Here is a 26,351-nt window from a genome sequence, read left to right on the forward strand (position 1 = left end):
TTGGGGATTAAACTCAGCAGACTAAAATCTGTATAAATGTACTTTTTGTGATCACGTTTGAAACGTGTTGATGGGGAGGCAAAGTTTCAACAGCATGTGATGGCTTGATTTCTGCTTGAGATGACAACAGCCGGGATGTGTTATAAAGATAACGGATGCTATATGCCACATTCTTGATAACGGTTTAATGCGCTTACATTTGGTTAATTTCGGTTCACCTATAATCACTATGATGGCCTTATGTACGACCTTTCATTGACCCACAAACAATTGATAAATAACTTATCAAGTTCTCAATTCTTTCAAGCTTTGGCGTTCCAGGGCAACCTAGATCATTTGAATCGGTTTACGCGCGCACAAATATGACAATGTTATTTTTAACACTAATACACACAACAAAAAACAACCCTCATTTTTATTACAGAATTTTTTATATTCCTGCCAAACATACAACCACATTTATTTTTATTTTTTTTATTTTTAGCTTCTACGGTAAGGTTTGTAAACTAAAAATCAGTTTCCGGCCATATACTTTGACCTGATTCACCCCGCGTACCCCGAACCCGACAACGTGATGTACTATGTTTCTCTCGTGTTCTTGCCTTGTGTTTGTAAATCAAATAGAATTGATTCCCGGCCCGCCGTAAGCGTGGTTTTCCCACTAGCGACCCTACGCAACGTAAACGTTACACAAAGACGTAAACGCAACGTAAACAACTTGACCATTCACAAGCGATTAATTATTCGAACTGTATCAACTCGCTGTGTTGTGTCTACGTCCTTGCGTTGCTTCCCCAGTGGCGACCATATGCGTAGGTTAAATCAAACCTGTTCGGTTTTCTCGACAACGTTAGTTGCCGTAGACTTTGACCAGTTTCACCCCCGCATACTTTTGTTTTTCTCTGACCTTTGTTTGTTGCGTGAAATCAAACTTCCCGTAGCGATGTGTGCAGCACTGTTGCGTCGACTGTTCCCACTTCTCACAATACGGCACTTTGCACCGATACGTCGTTTGTTTAAATTTTGTTGATAACAAGTTGAAAAATAGCGATTTGACAATTCGTTTGCTAAAAAATTAGAGGGTCAGGATCTCCGTGACACGCCCCTGGTCTTAGCATGGTCCGAACGGTATCAACGAAGATCTCCAAATTTATACCAATTTATATTTCCAAAAATATTTCAAAATTTCTAATATGTTCGTGCTCAGACATCTTCCAAAAATGTTCATTTCAATTTTGATGACGTAATTATGTTAAGAATTAGAATTTCACCTATATTATGTAGAAACAGTTCAGCGCTACCTCAGGTCTTAGAATGGCATACAGATACAGCTGAAAACCGAAACGGACCAAATATAGTTTATACAGTATTAATATGAGTGAAGTTTCTCTTAAGATTTATTTATGATTTTTTTTTTACTTCACCATGCATTATTAATGATAAAATCTGTAAACGATAAAAGCTATTTTTACATATTGTATATGTATACCTCGTTTCGGTATGATTACGTACGTGATCGCATTATCGCAATGATTGGCGACCGTTGTGCCCTTCTACTTCTGATTGATTTCTCGTAATCAGTCACCATAGTCTCAAACACATAGGCAATTGCCACATTGATGAATGTAATAACTTATAAATAGTTTACACTATTCAGAAAAGCTGAGGATAAGACAGGACTCTAGAGGGGGCTATAAATATATTTGGTAACTTATTTATTTTAGTAGGCCTATATTCAGTTGTTTCAAACTATGACGTCACTATTGTTTTTATTAGAATAATAATAATATTACATAGCCTATGTAAATACGTGAACGTGATTAGTTAAAACTGCACCACATATTTATAACATCAATTTTAATCTGTAGCCTTCGTTGCAAACAGTTATCCCAATGTTGGTGTTTTTGTCATTTTACCAAGATGTCACAATAGGCCTCCATGCGAAAAAGCACAAACTCTTCTATACTGTTTTTAAATACTTTATACAGTTATGTTCAATTAAATGTAGTAAAAACATTTGTTATAACATTATTTAAAAAGGGGGTGTTTATATAGGGGCGTATCTATAACTTCCAAAGCAATGTTTTTATATCAATTAGGCCTATGGGATTTTATATCTTGATAGTCAATTTTTAAAACGGTTAAATTCAACCAAAAACCAATTGGATGGTAGCCAAATTGATTATTTTTTGCTTTAAATTACAGTTTTTATGTAAATAAATTGTTTAATTCAATCCAATTTTTGGTCAAAGTGAATATTAACTCTAATATGTGACATTAAAATGTCATATTCAACAACGAAAAAGATGTTTAGATATGTTTTCAGGGGGAGAGGAAATATCTTTAAAGTTTACCCACCAGGAAATAAGATACATACTGTACATATAAATGTCGGATAATAAACAAAGCAGTAACCGTAGGCCTACTTAGCAAAATTCTATTTTTCCAAGTAAAAATCATAATATAACTAATTATAGATAAAGAAATGACTCGAGTTAACTTTCACCGTTTTATTTCCACACATGCAAACAAATACAATGTTGAAAGTTTAACTCGAGACATTTATTGAACTGATTTGCTCTGCACATTGCACTACTTTTTTAGTGCTTACAACAGTGTACATGAGGGATACTGTAGGCCTACCTACAATTCCCATTGTTTCATCGTATTTGGGATTGTCAATGTTAGACCACCTGTAGTTGATTGAATTTATAAAAGTCTGCTAATTTCTATTTTATTGATAAGTAGGCCTAACGTAATTGTTATAAAACGTTACATGATAATTTTGTCCCTATAGCTTATGTTAGTGTTCGACTTTTGTCTACCCAATCAAAGTAAACTTTTGTAATGAAAGTCCTACATTTAAATAAGTGTTAATGTATATAAGCCCATGGAGGAATTTATAATTCTTCCATGATAATATTGTACATGAATTAAATCGATAGTGTGTCGAATTATCAGTCTTATTTGTTTTGGTAATACTGTAAAGAAACATTTGTTTGTACTGTATGATAATTATTAATAATACTATTTAATTATTTTATATATTATTATTAATTTATGTTCTTGCAATACTTGAAATACAAACAAGTTTTAAATTTCGAATTCTTATATAATGGATATATAATGGACTTGCTTTTCGTAGGACTAATTCAGATTACGGACGGTACCTAAAACTTGTGTACAAGTGTATGTAAAATTGTGTGTGTTTATATTTGTTAAATTTTCACCATAAATTGCACTTCAATAACTAGAAGGGTATTCAATTGAATCACGTTTTCCAATACAGCTATGACTATAACTAATTTTGAGTAATCCTGCTAACTAACAAATAGAAACACATCCAATTGACTGCCTAGGCGCCCTCTATTTATTGGAGCATTAACAAAATAGTCCTGTAAATACTCAGAAATTAAGACAGAAGGTCGTACAATCAGTAGGCCTAGGCCTATGTTACTACTGTACTATTGTTGTTAATTTAAAAATACACAAAACAGATAATAGTAGTTTATAAACAAATAGATTCATAAATAATACCCGGTTTTATCTCATGGCATCGCGGCCTAAATACATGTATTTTTTTTGTATTTATTTATTTATTTAATCACACTCTTGGAAATACAAGACCAGCCAATTCTGGCTTATGAGTGAATATATAAAATAACATATAAATAGACACGGATTAAAAATAGACACTGATAAAAAACATCAAATAAAATAACTACATTAAACAGACTTACAACATCAAACCTCTTCTTTTTTTTTAGGGGGCATTTATACTTTTAGATAATTGTTCACCTTCACTATAGAAGGATAATATTTTACCATTATTTATTCTCATGTTTAGGTACGTAGTTAGTTAAATATTGACAAACTAAAAATGGCCATCATTTATAAACTAATGATTACGATTTTGCAATTATTATTTTAATGACAAAAGATCACTATAAGAAATCGCTAGTCAATCAGGTCATAGGTGGCTCCAACATTATTGACGTGAAAGTATGTTTATATTTATTTACCTATTTACCTAATGATAAATATATAATTTGAATTAAAGAAACAAATATTTTCCGGGATGTGGGCCTAAATATATCTATGCTTTATATAGGCTAGGCCTACATCATTTATTGTAACAATAATTATCGATTAACTTGCCATAATTTAATAATATTACAGAATGATACAAAACAGTAGTTTGAAAACGAGTCTGGTCTCACCAGGGAGTTGTATTGAAATAGACCGAATAAATAATGAAATAAGAAATGTAACTGTAACCATTGATTAAGGATTCCTTAACCATGCTGTAACCTTGTTCCCTAAGAAATGACGTCATTCTATGTGGACTATTCCAAAATTAAAATAGGTCGAATAGTGTAGTATACTAAAGAAACAAACAAATTCAGAAATACTGTAAATAACTATTATGTTGTACGGTAATAGATTAGATCACTATTCTACTAACACTACACTTTATATTGTCTGTCTGTGTAAGTTGATCAGAGAAAATCGTGTTTAAGTCTAGCTACCAGTACTTCCTGTTACCCTACAACAACTTTAAACGTAACAAAACACTCAGTTTCTTTACAAGAAGGTCAGGAAAATTTGTTTCTTCTCACCTAGGTAAGGTTTTTCTTATTTATTGGATTTATTTTCAATTTTATAAATGAATAAATCTCAAGTGAAAGTGGAATCGGACATTATTTATACAAACATCAGACGATCTGTGATTTTGTAAACAATAGACGGAAAACAACGATCACTCCTGATCCTATATTATTTCCGTTGTCACGTTTACTTTATAATACGCACTGTATCAAAACACACGTCACTTTATTTACCGTGAAGACAAGAAGCCCAGAACAGGTAAGCTATCATAGGCCTACAAACTTTAATTTGAATCGTCTACTCTGTTTTCTATTATGTAGCTTGCGCATATATCCTTTCAAAAGTCTGATTCTATAATATTAGTTTTAAGCGAGTTTGACGGAAGGGTTCTTTCGTAGTAAAAGTCTAAATAAAGAGTTGAAACAACTTCTGAACTACGTTTACATTATTATTACGTGCAACGTATTGTAAATGAACATTTTAACTGGAGAAGGAAATGAAAGTGGGTGGAACCTACATATGTTTATTAACGTAAAACTGTGCTATGCAGCACTTATTTCTTTCCTATGTTTAATGAACCATTGATTATACTTTTTTTCTTCATAATTAAAATGTACAAAACACTGTCTGTACTATATAGGCCTAGCTACATATATAAACATTCTGTGCAGGGTCTACATTACATAAAACATTATTTTTGTGTACAGTAAGTACTGTACTGTTAATTTACGTACACCTAAACAGAGAAACACTCGCCTTTTTTTACTACGTTTACAGTAATTATAAATGACTGGATTTTACCGAAAAAACATAATTATACTTCAATAAATTATGAAAAAAACATGATTGTAAATTGTTTTAATTGTAACTACTGTGGAGTAGCTTTGCGTCAGGGTGTTGAGTAATTGTTTGTAACTACTGTGGAGTAGCATTGTGTCAGGGTGAGTAATTGGTCAGATGTGTTGCTCTACTCTGACGTGATTAGTACTTGTACCTTATCTCCATCTTTTGGAAACAGATTCATGGTTAGAACCCACCGCGCTTCTGACTTATTTTACTTTAGAGCCTGAGTAAAGTGTAGCATCAAATTGTTCATGATTGCATTTTTTTTTTCATGTTCCTCAAATACTTTTTTATATCTCGTTGTTTATATTTTGTATGGTTGCCCATTGATTCTAAAGTGAGTGTAGTGTAGTGTGTTGTTGTAGTCCACCAGTCGATTTTTGACGACTGTTGGACTGGTAAACTATTGTTTGTTTTGTCTGGAGTGGAGAGACACGCCCTTTGGCGACAGCTCTTGAATAATAATTTTAAAAAACCTATTATTATACATTATATACAGTACTAGGCAGATTCCAGTATTTAGTTCAAGTTCAACGTAAACATTTGTTTTCTTTCTTTCAATCAATTACAATAAAACAAATGAATAAGGTATTAAAAAAAGACAGTATGAATTTCAAATAATACATTTCGATAAATATATATATATATATATTAAATATCGTTTCAAATTAATTAATTAAATTTCAGTATATCACCGGGCGGTTTAGAATTAATGTTCTTTGCCTCTTGTGTTTATATATTAAATAGCCTATATAGACTATTTTCACTTCCTTTTTTCGAAACGCCATGTGTGCCAAAACATATTTAGCGTTTAAGCAATCGCCGTCTACAACAAAGACTATATAATATATATAATAAAATAAGGAGACAGGACACACATTCAGAATCTCATTCCGTGTTCTGTGTCTTTATTGGAGTTAAGCTCGTTTTAATAAAATGTCATCACACTTTATAATGAGAGGGTGAAACAAGATACAGTAATACAAATTAACAACGCCCAAACAAGAATTAAGTAAATATAACAACAGGTGCGCCTATCCGAGCAATGTATTAAAGCATAATATTGTAATACTTATGCATTATACCCGAGTATTTGAGCTAAATAATATTGAATTGAGCAGATATGGCAGTAGCGGAAATTACGGAGATAAAACAATATTTATCTAGGGTTTAATAACCGGAATTTACACGACAAAATTAAAGATTTGGTGACCTTGAGTTTGAATGATGATAAGGAGTGTTTTCGTAATCTTTCTTTTGTGTTAAATATAGATGTTGTGGTATTATATGTGGTAAGAGCAGCATGTTATTATACAATACTGTCGTTCTAAAATTCAGTGTTTTATTTCGTAATTACAAAATGATGTAAAGCATTCTCTATATTATACTCTGAAGTCAAACTGACAAAATGCGCCGTCAGATGTAAAGCATTCTCTATAATTATACTCTAAAGTCAAACTGAGAATATTCAACCAATATGCATATACATACAATTAGTTTATGCTAGTATTATTAGGTCAACAATTGTTGATTCAAGATTTTTGTGTAAAGAGAAAGTGTATTATTAGTGTAAAATCTAACCGCAGCATCCCCATTGTATTATTAACTACACGTATATTGGAATACCACTTCCTTCTTCAATTGTCATCCCACGACTACGGAAACCGTTTATATCATTTGCCAGTAGCCCACATACAAATTGCAGGTAGGCATAGTTTATTACAACTAGTATGCCTAAATATATACATGTGGTTAATTAATTAAGTTATAGTGTATGTGTATAGTGTTTTTTCAAGGATATGAGTTTTGGTAGGTTGAATCTGGATCAAAACGCCTGCGTGCAGTTTCCGAAAATCCCTCCGTTTGGGATAACAAATATTCTTCAATGCTACAACCTCTAATCCTTGTACATTCTCCGATACAATCAATTTCAGTAAAAGTTACATGATCACATCTATAAAAATATACAGTATAACTAAACTTATCTAGTGATGGGGCCGTTATGGGTTTTTTTTCCCTGTGGAAGTGACTAACTTTATTAAAACTACAAAATGGCCTATTCAAAATCTGATTTTATTCATCTTCGTCCTTAATTATACTGTACCTTTAAAGCGAAATTAAGTGTAAACAATAGTTTCATTGTGATACAATCTTCCTTAGTGGACATTCTTTTATCATCAATTGACCAATAGAGACAAGGTATTGTCGAACAATTCATTACTCATCCTTCTTCCGGTTCCGCCTTTATTACATAAAAGCAACACAAGGGTATCACTCTATTCACATCTCGAAGCCGTGTGCGTTTGTACATTAGCAATTTGACTTCTTTTTTTTTCTTTTTTTGCAGTGACAGTTGAATTTTCCAATTTCACAACATGAGATCAATTAATGGATGCTGCTTGTTTGTGCTGATTACGTTAACGATTAGCCATCATGCATATGGTGCTTCTAAGAGCAGAACCTCCACGTCAGCTCAGATCTCAGACCTATCAAGAAAGCTAAGTCGTCTTGAGCAAAAAGTATCCACATTACAGAGAGATGTTGATCTCTTGAAGAAAACCAATGGTCAGCTAACAAATAGCATCAAGACAGCAAATAATGAAATTCAACGAGTAAGTACAAGAAATGACGAACTTCAGCAGATGTTAGACCAGTTTGAGAAGTTCTTTGGTACATTGTATTCGGAATCAGACATTTTTGATAATCCAATTGCAACCAGTGTCGATAAGAAGTTAAACGAGCTTAATACATATATCGGTAACAAGGAAGCAACGCTGATAGAAGCTAACCCAAATTACGTATACACAGTGTTAGGAGTTGAACCCGAGAAAACTGAGGCCAACGTCACAGATGAATTGGTTGAAAAAGCAGTTGTCCAACTTGCAACGGATAACGCTGAAATGCAAAAGAAGGTAAATGATCTAGAAGCTCGTGTAACAGAGGTAGATAAATCATCTGGCCGAGGAATAAGTGCTGATGACTTTGGTTTAGCAAATGATCGATTGAATAAGTTGGAAGACATTGTTTCCAAGATGATTGAACTTGACCAGCCTAATACTGCTGCACGTACCGCTGAGCAACAGCAAATCTATGACGATATGATTGAGGATGTCTTTATTACAGAAAGATCAGTTTCTAGTAAGTAAAAAAAAATTAAAAACGTTGTTTAGCCATATAAATCCGATTTTGGGTTTTTTATTTATTTTTTGCATATAGTTTTCTATCATATCATAACAAATGTGTAAGTAGTTTTGTATCTTATAAGTAAAGCTAAAACCAATTTCCGAGAGGTCATCGTTTGTCTATAAATGCGACGATTGGACACTGCATATTCCGTGGGAATTATGTCTGTTATCCAACGAGAAGCGCTTTAATGATCATACGGGTTTAGTCTTTAGGAGGGCCCTGCGTCATCAAAACTACATTATGCCAGGCTATTCCATATAAACAGTCTATAATACATATGTTTTCTGATTTTTGTTTCTGACTTCCAATGATTAATTACCCCTCTAGTAATAAAAATAGAATTTATATAATTATGTAATAAATCATATTTATTTATACATTTCTTTTAAGCTTCTAGAAAATCTGTGTTCTCTGCGTCAAGATCTACTGAACTTTTAGGAACTGTTTACTCTCAAATCATCACTTTTGATTTTGAATATGTCAACAAAGGTCGCGACTTCGTGTCTAAAAATGGTACATTTCACTGCCAATGGACTGGTTACTACTTTTTCACATTTACGTAAGTATTACTTAAAGAAAAACAATGGTGCTATTACGTTATTATTATTCTTTATTCCTTCGTTTTAGTTACAGCTGATTCAATTTCAACGGATTTGTTATACCTTTACTATGCCTAGACCTAAAATGACAAAACTCGTTTTACATTTTTTTTTTTCAGATTACGTACACATGACGGTCATTTCATTGGGGTAAATTTGATGAAAACCAGTGGGAATGAACATACTAGTATGACATCAATATACACAGATGCCGACTCCCGCAACACTATGGAAACGCAAAGCATAGCACTACATTTAAAAGCTGGAGATATTGTATGGTTACGACTGGGACCATCAGATCGATTTGCCGTATACAGTGACGAATTTCGTTACATCACATTCACTGGCTTTTTGATATACAAAGGCAATTAATAATACAAAAAGAACTTTGACCAAACAAAAAAACGTACTACCCTGTGGTGTTTTTTGTTTTATTACAAACCACAGTTTTAAAAGTATTCTGTAGATCAATCAAAATTCCAATCTATGATGGGTGTCAGAAATGCTTCTTGCTTACGGTGAAGACAATGCCCAAGCTCTTGGATTGTTATGCGTTTAACTTGATAGAATGTCCTTCCATTGTTGTATATAATCCAATTAATCGTAAATCGGTTACAATAAATATTTTATAGCTAACGTATTTTTAGACATTGTGTTTATTGTTTTGAATACTACAGTAACATCATCCAATTTCTACAATAAATTCAGAATGGAACGATTTTTAATTTTTTTATTTATACCGTTGCTAACAATCACCATAATTGAGAAACTGAAAACCAAAGTGATCTGTATTCCTTATTATATGTATTAATATTTTAAACCGTTTGAACTTCACATTAGGAACATATGTACTTACAGATCGGTAACATTATTCCATGACATCCTAAATTTATCTTTCAATATTAAACACCATTTTTGTTTATATTTAAATTGTTTTCTACTCTCCACCAGCCTGTGCCTCTTTTGTTTTATTCCCTTGATTCCAGTTCATTTAGGCGGAGCCCTTGAATGCTTTATATTCTCTATCTAAGTATTCTTATTTGCACTGACGAAGGGCTAGTGTTGCCCGAGAAGCCCTGCAATTTTTTCTGACTGTTTTACTTTAGTGTTTTGATTTAGCTTTTTGCTTCTTTAATTTTGTGTCTCCATTAAGATCCAGCCAATGATGCCCACGGCATTGTCATTTTTTAAGTAATTAGGTAAAATATTAGAATAAAATGAACACCTATTGTTATTGTACAAAATGTTATTTTTTTCTTCTTTTTATTTCTTTGTGTTTATTTTTGAGTACCGATTACTTACAGTCAACTCTCCCAATAATGTACATGACTCTGAAAATCAGAAACTATCATATACTATACTAATGATATCTTGAAAATGCTACAAAGCTCTAGTACAACATTTATTAATCTGACACTCAAGTTCGTATTTAGTGTTGTGTGAATGTAAGCCCGCAGTTTGTATACCTTGTCACGCATCGATGAGCGGCCTTACCGAAAGATCGATTGAATACGAAACGAACTGATAAAGAAACAAAACATTGCGTCCGGTATTGGGAGAGTTGACTGTATCTAAAAAAATGTTATCTCAATAATTTTTCAAATGTTTACTCTACCGTGACGTCACCAGGCCGCCATTTTGTGACTACACCATTTGCATAACTGCTTTTCAGATATATCACTTAAATTCACTACACATACAACTTCAGGCCAAGGGTCAACACATACGCACAAAAAAACATTTAAAGAGTTTCATAATTTTCAATCTTTTCACGCCACGCGGGCATTTTTGTGCGTATAGCACGCAAGTAACGTAAAAATGAATTCGACATTCAGTCGACATTGTTCTTCATACCCAACGTGATAAATTTCTTTCATTTTCATGAACTCGAAATGTCAAATAACGACAGACGTGCACGTGAAATCTAAATATAATTAAATATTGTGACGTTACGGTATCATATGGCAAGCTGAATTTAAAAAGTTTGTTACATCCATACGTGTCAATTTGTTTTCCAAATCATATCTTTTTGCTCAAATCCTTATCTTCCAAAATTGTCATCTTGATTTTGATAACGTATCATACCAAAGAAATAGAAGAACATAATGTGGGTCCCCCACTTTCATCTATGCTACATTACACTGTATATACATTGTATACTGTATACAGTATATTCTCTATATGACACATAATAGGCAAACCTCAGCACTATAAGCATCAGGTCATAGGATGGCATACATCAACTTTTTGTGCTAATATTTTAAGATTTTCTTAAATTAAGTCGGTAAAATTATCTTTTATCACAATGATCATCTAAAATTCTAGTTTGACTTTGGATTTATATTTTTACGATTGCGTGTGTTAGTTTGTTTGTTAGCAGGATTACTAAAAATATGTATTTCCAGATCTTTCTCAACTTGAAACAACAGATAGATATGTGGTCACTGAATTAAATGTTGGAGAAAATCCGGAAATGAATCCCAATTCTGGACCACTTACTATTATTATTTTACTTACTACAGGTAAGTTTCCACCAGAACATGTGTTGAACTTGGCTTCATAGTAAAAATAAATAAATATAAAATATTAATAATAATATTTAAAAAAATAGTAATAATGATAAAATATTTATATAAAAAAAATAATGATAAAAAAAATACCTGAGCAGCAGAAATTGAACAAGGGATTTCTAATACTGGTGAAACCATTACACCAAACTCACATGCACAAGGTTGTAAGACACAAAAATAAAAATAAAATAATGTTGGGGAAAATCGTAAGTGGGGGAGATAAGACTTTAGTGACAAACAGATTCGGGTAAACACACTGTGTGCTTAAATAATCTTCCGATAAACGCGCGAGTATAAATATTTTAAAGAGTACAGCATGTGTATCATAAATGTTCAATTTTGTTCACGATTTGTTTAGATGGAAATAATCTGACATTCGGTAGTCATTGACTTGATGTTCATTACAAATACTGTGTACTGTATGGTTTGTATGTGAAGAGATCTACAACATTAGAAAATGTTAAATATAAAAATGTAAAATATGAAAAAGTAAAATATGTTATAACAATCCAGTTTATTTCATTTCATTTTGCTAAATAAAAGCTCATAAAGAACCAAAAATATAATTTCTTAATATAATCAAGATAATATAAATTCTAAAAATAACATAATTTTCTTTTTGAATTTTAATTCAAGGCTTAAAATCAAGTGGAATATAACCCCTCTCCCTTTCTGTAACCAGAGTTATACATTTTGTGTAAGATTTGGGCAAACAATTGTGATATGTAACCTGTCAATTGTTAAAATGTGGAAAGGTAACCAAACTTATAACACATAACTAATACTGTAATAATAATAATTACTAAGGTTAAAAAATAAGTGTTTCTCATATTTAAGTGGGTCTATATTTAAAAAAAACATATGTAACAAGCGAGAATTGACATATGAAAAGATAACATACATTACAGTGTACCCATAGAAACGGATACACTTTAATTAATGTCATTTTTAGTTCAAATTTCATATAGAATTTACTGAAAGCTGTATTGACAATTATATAATAATACTTAATCTGCAATAATTCATACAATTTCTCTTCAGATTCAAGAACACAATAAAACATATGGTGAGGCATATGAATAAAATTAAGTCTGGTAAAAAAATATAATAACTATAGTATTCGAAGTGATTTAAACTATGATTTAAATTTATATTCAAATTTATTTTATTTTCAGAACAAACCAATAAGGCGTGTATAAATCCTTAAAATACAAGTTAATGCTTGCTTGTAAATTTAAAATAAATGACACAAATTTACTTTAACTATATTCATATACAATTAGTAGAGTTGTTCATTTAAATTTGATTGTACTGTACATTATAAGCAGCATTCATCATTTTCATGCTTAAAATCTAACTATTTCAGCAAACCTAAAAATATAATCTATTACAATGATTACACATCTATATTGTTTAAAATTATGATTTAATATCTAATCATGAAATATATTATTTTTGACTTGGTATATTCTATTAGGAAGTTCTGTGCTTAATAAATCTGTAGTACTTTTGAATAGTGCTTGGAACTTGTTTTGGAGCATGGGAAAATAACCTTGCTTTATTTGTAGGGGTGTGCATTGGAGGAGCACATTTCTACGGTAAATTCCAAATTTGAATAAGCCAATACTCCATAAAAAATGATTAGTTAAATACATTCAAATACAACTATCCTTAGCCGGTTTCCACAGTGGATGTTGAGTTGCGTTGATTTGCATTGAATTAACCAGATTCAACAATTTAACAGGAAAATGGTAATTAGGCATTAAATGTTAACGATTGGCAGGAAAGCTAGAAATCATTAAAACAATAGAAAACAAACAAGCATTGTTAATAGTTGAACATATCAACATGTCCTAGGTTAGATTGCAGCATCAAGAACACTGGCTTTTTTCAATTTGTACGCAGGCCTGTCTGCCAGTGGCCTGTCAATTCATGTCCGTGTGTCTCGGCAACATTTGAGAGAAACGCTTAGAGCAATTCTAAATGATTTCCAATTTCAATGATTAATTAATAAAAAAATTTAATTAATGAATTGTGGAAATAATTTTTTGTCTAACATTTTTGAAAAGTCAATGTAACTCGCCACAACTCAACGTCGACAGGAAAATAGGCTTTAATATTATAAGTTACTAACAAAGTACATGCTTTTGATTTCTGTATAACAACCAGTTGATGATGTACAGTAATAGTTGTAATGACTAAAGCTGTGTTATAGCACTTTCAAGTCAACACTATCAATAACAATTCAGTGGGAATGGTTTTAGCTCACATTTATTCGGAAGACAAATACTGCACTATATTATTATTACTCACTACATCAGACAAACAAACCGGTTAAATGTGTTGAATTCACTTTTCTCCAGCTTTGAGTGTGTTTTGAATATGTTGCATGATATTATCAAAGCGGTCTTCTCCCATATAATCAACCTCTCCTTTTTCCCAGGCTTCTCTACGTGTGGGTGTCATCTTAGGCTGATTATGTGTACCTGTTGCTGCCTCAACTTTATCCTCTAAACAAATCTGACCTACTTCTGCTGCAAGCTCACAACCCTGTAATAGAAACAAACTGTTCAGAAATTGGTAATGGAATGTTATTACTATATGCAGAGTGATCTGACTGAACCTGTGCCAGATTGTAACATACTCTAATGAGTTTTCAGGGGGCATTCAATATAATGTCTACCTAAATTTGTTGATAGAATTATGTGCAGCCAATTGAATGGTGTTTTGAATCAATATAATGTAAATGATAAGTGTATACAAAATTGTACAAAACATAGTTTCCTTCTTGCAATTAGGACCTGTTTATAAAATATTGTATAAAAATACTATATATTTTATACCATATTTTTTGTACCCGATTTCTGCTAGAAGTCGAGGCTAGAGGTCGTGTTAACATTCATCTTTTTAATACCCAACCTGCCTTTCGATCCCCCAAAATGGAGACAAGTTATTCTTTCCTTGCCCGAATTAGATTTTGTTATCTTTGGCGATGTTGTAGCCGCAGCTTTCAAAGTCTCTATTTGTTTCGTTATTGACTTGTTTCAAAGACAAGTTCACACATCCCATACTCTCCTTTAATTTTTGCTAAGTTATCTTTCTAAATCTGGCTATCAGATTATCCATCCAGCTTACAGGAAATCCAAATATACCATATTTTTTATTGGCAGCGGAAAAGGGTACACAAAATAAGGTATACATTTTTAAATACCGTATTTTATCCACAAATTTGGTGGTGAAAATAAGGTATACAAAATATGGTATATAGATAGATCGATTCCGCTGCCAAAAATATACCATACATGGTATTTACTTGGCAGCAAAAACAGGGCCTTTAGGGACCACTTTATGTGACAGCTTGGATAACAAGAACATTTACTTGGATGACAATTCAAATACAGTTACTTTTTCAATATGTGCTCAATTATATAATAAACAAGTTTTTCAAAATTAGAATTTAAATGTATATGTATTTTCGAGTGCAAATTATGAGTAGAGTATAAACATTGTTATCACTTCAAAATCAACAAGGTTACTAAAATCCTGTACAAAAAGGTGCAGCAGGATTGTAGCAAAATAAATGGTATATTATTTATTTAATTTACTTTAATTTTTGTTTGAGAGATAAAAGTCTGACATGAATTTCCAAAAGGACCAAAAAAAGTAATCAACATAATGTAAATTTCGAGACTTCCTTAACTCAATCGTGAAGTTTTTGTTGGGGTTTCTGTTTTCGAAAAAAATAAACCATATACTAAAACATGTATTGGCACAGAATGACTGTAGATGTATAAAACAAGAAATATTTCTTACAAAAAACGCCCTCGACATTTTTAATCATTGTGCTTTCTTCAGATATAATGATTTATTATTTTTAACAATCAGTAGTAAACATTTTGTGTAAATATAGTCTGGCATACTGTACAGAACAAAAATATTATCATAAACTAAACTACAGTATATGTACATAATATTTTGTATCAATATTAAAATAAAGAAAGAATTATGAAAATCTGACTTGTAGTTTTCAAAATATAGGGTCCAAAACATTGCCGAAAATAATCATTTTTAGCCCTGAACAAAGTAAATAAATTGCGCCCTCAGTAGGCAATTGTATGAACTTAGGGTTTTTAGTAATATACTGTATATCAACATTGTAAAATTCAATCAAATACGATATTACATTTTTATTAAATAAAAAGAATGTTTATTTAACCTCATTCAAAGAATTTCAATACATTATTTTCCCGACGTGCATTGGACATACCAAGACATGCATGCAGCAGTCCTCAGAGAGACAACGGCACATGTGAGAAAATTCTTCCGCAGTCTGTTGATTCACGTCAACCAATCAAAGGGCGAGAATCCAAAATTTTTCAACCGTGAGCCCTCATAGACTCTCTTTTCTCAGACGTTTTTTGGGTCAAGCAGCTTGGACCTATCAATTAGTCGAGTTTACAAAATATTAAAACTGTCATCCTTAGATAAATAGCTTTCGCATTGATACAGTTTATTATTGATTATGTCTTCTCTTGGGTTATAGCTGGCTAAAAACTGGCGTGAAAAAATGAAATCTATCAATTCTTTTGCCTTATATAATACTGTATATGAATAAAAAAAGTACAGTATTTAAATATAATCAAGGTTTTACATTATAGGATCCATCCATCCATGATCCTATGTTCCATGATCCTATGTTTCATGACCTAAACATTTTCAGCAAACAATGCCATTTGTCATTATCAAAAGCCAAATAATTTTGTTTTCTGTCAGAAAAAAAAGCTGATCAGAGTATGACATTCTATCTAAGGTCAACAATTTCTAATCTCACACACACATACTTAAAATAAACCTTGTTCCAGTATCAGCTTTTGCCAATATGTCTGCATGACCTCTAACCTAGCTGAATGCTCTAAACAGATTAGGTGTACTGCCAAGTGAATTAAACACAAATTGTCCTGTCTGGATTTGTTATAAAAATAATAATATCCTGGATTTATATAGCGCCTAATGTTGTGAAACCTCTAAGCGCTGAACATTATTACCCCAGTCATTTTCCTGATCAAACACCTATGGAAACATACTCCCATAATGCAGCTAGTAATCAGCGCAAAGTTGTGTCTTGATCTAACCGGGTTCCCAATTATACACCTGGGTGGAGAGAGGCAAACGTAAGTAAAGTAACTTGCCTAAGGATACAAGCAATGCGGCGAGAGTTGGATTCAAACCTCGATCTCACGATCAGTAGTCGAACGTCCAAAACACTACGCCACACGCCCTTACAAATAAGTTGATACTAATATTTAAGTGGCCCACTATAAATCCCAACATGCCGTTTTTCTTCTGTGATTCATCAACTTTCAATTGATCGCAATTGAGGCCAAAAAAATGTAAGAATTGTAACTTTTCAGCGAAAATACCGGGTTTTCCCTACTAAATACTAAATTTCCCTACCTACTACGAAAGACAATTAATGCAGCAACTAGACGTTAGATTAGGCCTCGTACAATGTTCGTATGTATTGTTACTGCTGTTTACCAGCTTAGGCCTACAAGACTAAGCCTTGTTAGGTTAGGACTAAAGACCGTCCATAGGAAGACATTCACTGTGAGTTTGGGTACAGTAGTGCATTGTTGACCTGGTTTAATGATTTTAAAGTAATGATATGTATATGCATTATTTTTACAAAATGTCAAAAATTGGAAATGGGTCTTTACAAACAAATGAAAAAAATAGCATATTGAATTACTATTATATCTGTGTTGTTTTGTTTTATAGACTAGGCAAATTCCAAAGGAAACATGGGGACTCTCCCTCTTAAAGCGAAAGGTGCCAATAACATATACAGTAGTTGTATCTAATTTGAAGTTTTAAGTATACAGTGGGTCGAGGCTACCCTCAAATTTACAACATGTATGGGTTTTGAAAGGGCATTTCAAAACAAAAAGTGCTTGAGTAGAGAAGAGTGTACAACAGAGTCACCCAATTACACTGTTGGAAATTTACTAGAAAATGTTGTAGATCTCCAAATACTCTTTAGCTACGTGATAATATGTAATACCATACTAGATCATACCCACTGGTTTGGTAATAAAATCAAATCTACTTTTCAGTAAATAATGCAATCATTCAAAGGCACCCCCTGGGTATTTTATAACTATTGAATCCTGATTGAATGTGACACCAAATGTACCTAGCTGTGCTAGTTTCACCTGTATTCACTTCCCTCAAGCTTATTCATGCTGAGATCCTCCTTTGCCTTGAAGATAAACACAAACATTTTGGACAAACTGGTGTCCAAATATTTTGTTAAATGACGCAATGTCATGTTTTTTGTACAGTACGAAGTTTGAGCATGGATCTATAAAATTAGATGCAACACACATCATATTGATGACATGATGTAAACAAAATCATTGTTGAGGTACATATTACACATGCTCATTTAATTATACAACAACATCTTTCTATGCATATGCCCAAATACCATAATCACATAATGCTTCGTAATCTTAATGCCATTATTCGCTCAATTACACTCTCTGATTACAACTGGCCATTATCTTGTCAGAAAAAATAATGGTTAAAAGGGATTGATTTTATTGTTACTCCTTCTAATTTTATAACTCCATGGTTTGAGATATAATAGAGTCACATTTTACAGCGATAGCAAAGGAATTCTTTGAGCTATTCATTCAGTAGGGTATCTGCTGTGTTAAAAAAATAACCGATTACATAACCATGTGAATTACCCCCATTTTTTGGATGGCAGACATTTTCAATAACCATTTAAATTGCAGAATGAAAATAACTGTGAAAATAAAAGTTAAAATGTTAGAATCACATTTAACCAGTAATCTTAGTGCAACTGTATTATATTGTATTACACTTTTGTCACTAGTTCTGTAAACAATTATATCAACTATTGATATGTAGTTCATTGATTGTAAACCAGTATCAAATTAACTTTTGTTTCAAGACATTTTTGTCTAGCAGTCACCAATATACTATATATTAATCTAAGCCAAAGGAAAATGTTTTCACAATTATATCAACCCCAAATTGTCACTCGCTTACCACAAATTGTATCTTTTAAATTCTTTTTTTTTTTAAATGTGGTATCAATTGAAATTCAATTATCAATCATTATTATCAATTAAAATTTACATTGTAAATAAACAATTACAAAAGGCATATCGTTACAAAATACCATATTAGTTTTATGCAATAAAACGACAAAATATTCATTCTTTCAGATTTATGAATAATTTAAATATACTAAGATTGATATGGGGATTTGTACTGTACAGCAGTAGGAAAATTACAAATTATTTTGTCAGTGTAGTTTAAATAAAGGATGTGATGCCTGACACTTTAGCTGTTGCATTTTAAAAAAATAATAAAGCAGGTCATTCCTTGTCTTGAATGTGCATTCTATGATTAATTATGATAAAAAATAAACATTATACAAACTGTACCTACAGTAAGTATAACAAATTAAATGTCCTCTCGTAATTTTGTACAGTAGGTCTAGCTGGTACACACAAACCTTGTAAAGCTAACGATTTCTGTCGACGACCACCCACTGATTTAAATTTAGCAGAAATGCAGTCGATATATAAATTATATTTTAAATTTTACATTTGGCCTTATATAGTGTAACAATCTTGTTTTCACTTGAAAATTCTTTAGAATCATGGTAAAACTTGGTTAAGGGTCATTCCGTATCAAATCACCCAGAAAAAATAGAAAATTTTAACCTGTCCAACTCGGATTTTGATGAAAATTGGTATACAGGTTTGGTGTGTACTCTTATTGATAAATCACAATTTTTAGCTAAATCAGGTCATTAATTTGGAAGATATACCACACCCAAACTGGACAAAATCGGTCAAAATGGGTGTGGCCACCTTCCTTTAAACCCAAATATCACTGCTATCATTTGTTCAATTTCTATAAATTGTGTGTTTTTTAAAAAAGCATTAAAAGGAGAATTTATAATGAAATTTGGACAACAAACAAATTAATTAATACCCCGACCTTTATTTTGACCTTGTGGATGGTGGCCATTTTAAAAAAAAATCTTAAGTATAACATATAAAAAAATTGGAGATGTAATATTTGTTATAACCAAGTAATGTTTAATTAAAGTTTACCTGTATGGGTAAAAACTAGCAAAAGTGCTCTTTTTACATCCGATTACGGAAATTTATTACATTTATACAACATGATGATTTGAAAGATTGTCGTAAGTCCTACATTTTAATGTTATATCTTTAATGCCAGTGTAATTACGTACTATGGATAAAACAATACAAAAAATCCTTTTTTTTTTTCATTTTAAATGTTAACTTAATAATCAAATAAAAAAAAATAGTTTTATTTCGATCTTGATTGTTTTGTCTTTTTTGTCTGTGTATGCATAAGAAGCTAGGCCTATGCTTATTTAATAAACTTTTGTCCCAACTAAAAATAAATCAGTTAGCAAGAAAGTTGACAATGTATATTTACTCAAAGTACAATATTTACAAGAAACACAACTAGTAGAATAAATAATGCGAAAGTTGTTTAAGTATACAGTTAGTATACAGTTGGTGAAGTGAAAAGTGCAAATGGAAATACTGTATCTGACATTAGAATTTAACCCCTTTAAAGTGGTGAACATTTTCCTAGAAAAGTGTTTTTTAATTATTGAAAAACAGTTTTCTATACCTATACCAGTTATGATTGTCCCATAAAAAATTCATGATTTAATTTAATCATAATACAACTAATATTTATTAATTGTATATTATGATTAAATTCAAATGCATTTGTGGAATTTATAGTAAATCATTTCAAATTCAAAGTAACAATCAGAGGTCCAAAGGGGATCCCACCTCTCACCACTGAACAAAATGGGAAAAATATTCTATAGGATTTTTTTTTTCTGTGGACGGTCTATAAAACAAATATATTTGTTCACTCTCTTCTTGTTATATGTGGCACATGTAAGCGAAATATCAGACATAAGTTGGAATTTTCAAAATTGAGATTTTCATAAATACTGAAACTACATAATCCAATATTTAAAGAGTGTTACTTCAATGCAATCTACTATATTTACAATTATATTATTTCAAAATATAAAGTAACATAATTGTTTTTTGTTGAAATATAAAATAAGTTCATTTCAACAATTTTTAAACATCCATGTTAAATAAAGCAATCACTAGTCTGTAATTATTAAACAGGTGCTTAAACAGGTCATATATGAAAAAAACACTCTAATAATACCCTTAATAAATCTTTAAAAACAAAATTTAAATTGTAATTCATTTACTGATTGTTTGGTTCCTGTATTTATTTTTTGGGTGTATATAATTGATTTTTAATGATATGACCTCCTTGAAAAATGATTTTTGGTGAACAAGTTTTTGCATTTTCCGACTCGCAACTCGCATTTTCCGACCCGCAACTCGCATTTTCCAACTCGCATTTTCCAACTCGCAACTAGCATTTTCCAACTCGCATTTTCCAACTCGCAAGTAGTATTTTCCGGCTCGCAACTCGCATTTTCCGGCTCGCAACTCGCATTTTCCGACTCGCAACTCGCATTTTCCGACTCGCATTTTCCGACCCGCAACTAGCATTTTCCGACTCTCAACTCGCATTTTCCGACTCGCAACTCGCATTTTCCAAATCGAAACTCGCATTTTCTGACTCGCAACTCGCAGAAAAGAAACCCTTATATTTAAAATACTGAACAAAATATCTGTCTACACCTCCAGAGATCAGAGTATAATGTTTTGGCTGTAAAATTACAAACAGGAAGGAAATGACAAATACAAAAAAATACACAGGGCATTATTTAAGTGTATGCCTAATAGCAAAAGCGTATTCCAATTGTTGTAGGTATTTCAATGAAACTTTATTAAAGATATATTGTCCCCCTAAAAAAATATTTTTTTACATTTTTTTGTTGAATATGTTATTTTAATGTCACATAATAGTTATTCACTCTCACAAAAATTTGGGTCTGAAAAAAATTTATTTACCTGAGAAAAATGTAATTTAAAGCAAAAAATGGTCAAATTGTCTGGAAGACAATGAGTTTTTGGGTAATTTAACTGTTTATTTTGTCTTTTTATAGGTGAAATAATTTTTTTTCCACGTTTTTTTTCTTATGGAAGTGAACAACTTTATTAAAACTGCAAAATGGCCTATTCAAAGTCCGATTTTAAAAATCTTTATTTTTCATGATTTTGGGGGACAATACATCTTTAAAGATGTATTGTCCCTTGAAACACAAAAAAATGAAGGTCAGAATATTCTAAATTTAAATTGGCCATATCAAAGTAATATTAAAGTTATTCACTTTAAGTCGAAAATTCGAGCCAAAAACAACAATTTTACGTAATTAACAGGTAAATTAACCTGATTACATTTCTTCTGGAAAATCATCGTGAGCGAAAGTAAACAAAGATTTCAAACCATGATTATACATTATGCATGATGCTAATTAGGATTGTTTACAACTCGTCACGGTTGAGAAGGTGTTTTCACACAGATCGCGAGGAAGTTTTATGATTATGCATACAGAGTAGCCAAATAAGCGCGTTGCATTATGAGATATGTTTTGATCGAAAACTTTGACTGGAAGTCAAAGTTATTTTTTGAACCAAAAAACATCTGTATTTCAGTTAAATGATTTTTTTTTCGACAAATTTTTGGTGAAAGATAATAACTATTATGATACTTCAAAATGACCCACTTTTTTTCGAAATCTTTTATTTTTTATTTTTTGGGAATTTGACAAAGGGACAATACATCTTTAACTATTGTTAACTATTATTATGCAAAATTTTCATTAAAACAACTCATTGAAATTTTAATTTAAGCATAAATTTGATGAAAATCATTGACCATTTTTAACCATCACACTGTATGCAAAATGTACGCATTTATTTGTCTCAAAATAGAAAAACACCAAGGTAATGTACACTGTAAATAAATACTGTTCCAACTATCATTTTATTGTTTTTGGCTGTCTATACACATCTACCCTTACGACTTATGTCTTCAATAGCATGTGCAACATATGTCAAATAATTGTACAATTACAATTAATTGTGTTTATATTGTATTAGAATTTAATCATCTACTGTCATTCCTATTTTAAGTATTTGTGTTAAAATTTAAAATCATCTTATATCATTTAATTGATAGAAAAAAATGGCAGATGTGAGACTAGTTAATGTACTTCTCTAGCAGCATTATCAAGGTAAAATGTTATACATTAATCATATATTAAGACTTGTTTTTGAAAAAAAGTTGTCAATTTCGGTTTGCTGAGGAAAATTTATAGGTATAAAATAACAATTTATTATAAATATTGCGATATAGCCTATACATCATTGGAGGCAATTCTAAAATGTATTTAATCAATGACCAAAAAAAAATATATTGAAGAATGATCATTTCATTTACCATCACATACAGACATTCTAAAGCATAGATGGCGATTGGGCACTTCTAATCTTGCATGCATGTCTGTGTTTCTTGTGTTTCCTTCTTGAAGGCTTAGATCTAGCAATACGCTTTCAGTTGCTGAACCCAAATCTACACATTCCTTGGGTGATTTTCTGTTGTAGCTCCTCCTCTTTGCCCCCTTTGCACTTAAATTGCTGGTAAATGGAATGCAGTTATGTGGGGTTTGGTCTAGATTTGAGTTTTTTGGTTTACAGATTATTTTTTTCTTTGGTTTTCCACAAAAGCATTAAGCACAAATCTCTAAATCATTGTTCTTTAATTATATAACTATTGATTATTAGTAACCAATAGATGCGCTGACTCCAAATAATAAGAGGCTAGCCATGATTCAACGTTTCAATCTTTATTTGATCATCATCAGGAATGAATAACAATTCCAAATGTAGACAATTATAACTTCAGTGCTATGCATAAGCATGTAAATGAGATATAAACAATTAGCCATGCAGGGTGTTACAAAGAAAATCAAAACAAAAGGCGGCAGACACATAAGTAAAAGTCAGATAAACAATTTTAGCTCTTTTGATGCTATCAAACCATGGACCTATAAATTAGGTAAATTTATAGGTCCATGCTCAAACCAGGGAAGAGTTAACTCAAACCACAATTTTTCAATGATAGTTAAAATGTTTACAAATATTAACATTGTTAAAAATGACACTATTACTAGGTATGCTATTAGCATTAGATCATTATTAAAGACACTTTCCCTACAATTTGTGACGTTTTGTAAAAATAATGCATAATATATTACTTTAAAAACGTTGAACCAGGTCATTTTTGTCCTAAATGTACGTTTTATGGTAAATTATGATAAAAAGAGAGAAACAATGCACTACCTAAGTAGCTCGCGGTGAATATCCTCTAGCTATAGGCCTAACCTGACGTTGTATAGTTGCTGCATTAATTATATTTCTGTTTTTGACAGACTCTGTTGATACAAATTGGGGGAAACCCTTTCTTTTCGGAAATCGGAAAAAAGCCACCCCTGTAAAAAGCCACCATTGTAAAAAGCCACCCAATAATGGACTTTACCATTGTAAAGTGGGAGTGCTGGACAATCAATTTTTATTAGTTATCCGCTTGGTAGAGCGGATAACTCCTTGTTATTGTATGGGATCAATAGTTTTTTTCTGTATTATTAGTTATCCGCTTAGTAGCGGATAACTCCTTGTAACTGTCCTGTTTCATCATCTTTCTTTCTGTCATTTTTGTGCGTCGCGTTTCTCTAACACGTGCAAACAGAACATATCGTAGCTTTGTTAGTCCAGTAAAAATATGGTTGAACCTAGAACAAATTGCAACAGAATTTTTTTTTGTTTTATTTGGTTGATATGGTGAACATGAACATCATATCCAAAGTTTACCAAAATCGGACATCGGGAAGTGGGTTAATTAGCATAAATTCAAAATGGCCGCCATTTGCTATTTTAAAGCCCCATATCTCCTTAACGGTTGGATTTAGACCACCTAAGTGCATTACGAGTAGATATAAATGTGATATTAAACATTCTAATTGGCATATTTAAATTTCCATATGACGTACCTATGACGTCATATGGTAGTTGTGACGTCATAAATTATGTTATAAATGCTTAAATGACATTATGCTATGCGAAAAATTTAGAAACTGCAGAAAAACAAGTTTCCTAACATTCTCCTTGTTGAAATGAACATAATTTCCAAAGTTTACCAAAATCGGACGTCAGGAAGTGTGTTAATTAGCATAAATTCAAATGGCCACTATTTACTATATCATTTTGAAGCCCTATATCTCCTTAATGGTGGTTTTAGACCACCAAAGTGCATTGCGAGTAGATATATATGTGACATTAAACTTTCCAATTAGCACATTTAAATTACCATATGACGTAAATATGACGTCATAAGGTAGTTGTGACGTCCTATATTATGTTATAACTGCTTAAATGGCATTATCCCATGCTAAAAAATGTAGAAACTGTAGGAAAACAATTTTCTAACAATTTCCTGTTGAAATGAACATGATATCCTAAGTTCACCAAAATCAGACTTCAAGAAGGGGGTCAATTAGCATAAATTCAAAATGGCTGCTATTTACTATACCATTTTGAAGCCCTGTATCTCCTTAGCGGTTGGATTTAGATAGCCCATGTGCATTACGAGTAGATATATATGTAAAAACCGTTGAAATTTATCATTAAGTTTCCATTTACAAAATCTTATGAAAATAGTTATTCTACAGAACCGTATAAAAGGTGATCATCAACTGTATTTCCGAAACTGATTTGTACTCAAGCGCACATCTTGTTTTGTGTTTCCTAAAACTACATCTTTTAGAACTTTATCTCTTTAAATTGGTAAAGGAATAAAAAAAATATTGTAATGAGGCGATTGTCTGTGGGTCAGGCTATTCAAACCCATCATTCCCACAAACTCATCTCAATTCCCCAATTGGAAATTGAGATGATACATGAAATGATAGATGTCATACTGTAGTTTTCGGTATAGTCAGCATCTCCATTCTGCTCTTTCAAAGTTGCTATTTCATTGCATCTGTTTGGTGTCGATCATTTATGAGACAACAACTTTTTATGATATTTTATATAATTTTTATCTTTTGAATGATGTTTCCAAGATTCAATGAGCATATAACAACGACACTTCATCCTAGTGTTAACTAGGATGAAGAACCATCAGTTAAAGATACACATCAACGGAATCCAAAAGGGGTTGTTAAGGTAATAAAGTAATTTTCAAACTTGCCACTACTAATTACAGTATTTAATTTTTCGACAAGACAGTATTCAACTTCCTTGACAGAAAATGTCAGAAAAATGGAATAGAGACTTTGAATGCAGATGGGGATCTACTAAATATCTTACTTTGCCATAATTAAAAAAAGCGATTGCGTTTTAAGACAGAAGAAGAAAAAATAGTGGAATAATTGGTACTTAAAGAAAACATCTTTGTAATGCTCTGCACTTGCAAAGAAACACAGGGGTACATTCTATTTGAAGCAAGAACTGTTCGG

The 26,351-nt window shown here is 31.7% G+C and overlaps 2 protein-coding genes and 1 long non-coding RNA gene across 3 annotated transcripts in view; 1 reads left to right on the plus strand and 2 right to left on the minus strand.

The window, feature by feature from the left end:
- The first annotated feature begins 4,726 nt into the window (after positions 1-4,726).
- On the plus strand, positions 4,727-10,468 carry LOC144842190 (uncharacterized). The gene is made up of 4 exons (XM_078698589.1): positions 4,727-4,866; positions 7,799-8,589; positions 9,028-9,196; positions 9,356-10,468. Exons 2-4 carry the CDS (start codon positions 7,827-7,829, stop codon positions 9,606-9,608), a joined length of 1,185 nt encoding a protein of 394 aa, XP_078554715.1. The 5' UTR covers positions 4,727-4,866; positions 7,799-7,826; the 3' UTR covers positions 9,609-10,468.
- A 1,828-nt stretch (positions 10,469-12,296) lies between these two features.
- The window catches only part of LOC144842678 (glycogenin-1-like), a 33,534-nt gene continuing 19,479 nt past the window's right edge, over positions 12,297-26,351 (minus strand). Inside the window, exon 7 of the mRNA XM_078699200.1 lies at positions 12,297-14,356. Within this exon, the coding sequence (XP_078555326.1) occupies positions 14,156-14,356 (201 nt within the window). The 3' untranslated portion in view covers positions 12,297-14,155. The remainder of the gene's footprint in view (positions 14,357-26,351) is intronic.
- Positions 22,062-22,524, minus strand: LOC144843238 (uncharacterized). The gene is made up of 2 exons (XR_013612247.1): positions 22,322-22,524; positions 22,062-22,222 (listed from the first exon to the last, which is right to left on the minus strand). It is a non-coding gene; the product is annotated as an uncharacterized LOC144843238 (long non-coding RNA).

This window comes from Antedon bifida, chromosome 5 (assembly GCF_963402885.1).
Source record: "Antedon bifida chromosome 5, ecAntBifi1.1, whole genome shotgun sequence".
Taxonomy (NCBI): domain Eukaryota; kingdom Metazoa; phylum Echinodermata; class Crinoidea; order Comatulida; family Antedonidae; genus Antedon; species Antedon bifida.

What these genes read in the sequence shown, in the direction of transcription:
- LOC144842190 (XM_078698589.1), top strand. Translation starts at nt 7,827, where the DNA reads ATGAGATCAATTAATGGATGCTGCTTGTTTGTGCTGATTACGTTAACG. An exon ending in TACAGAAAGATCAGTTTCTA is followed by an intron (nt 8,590 to 9,027) that starts GTAAGTAAAAAA and finishes ATTTCTTTTAAG; the next exon opens with CTTCTAGAAAATCTGTGTTC. An exon ending in TACTACTTTTTCACATTTAC is followed by an intron (nt 9,197 to 9,355) that starts GTAAGTATTACT and finishes TTTTTTTTTCAG; the next exon opens with ATTACGTACACATGACGGTC.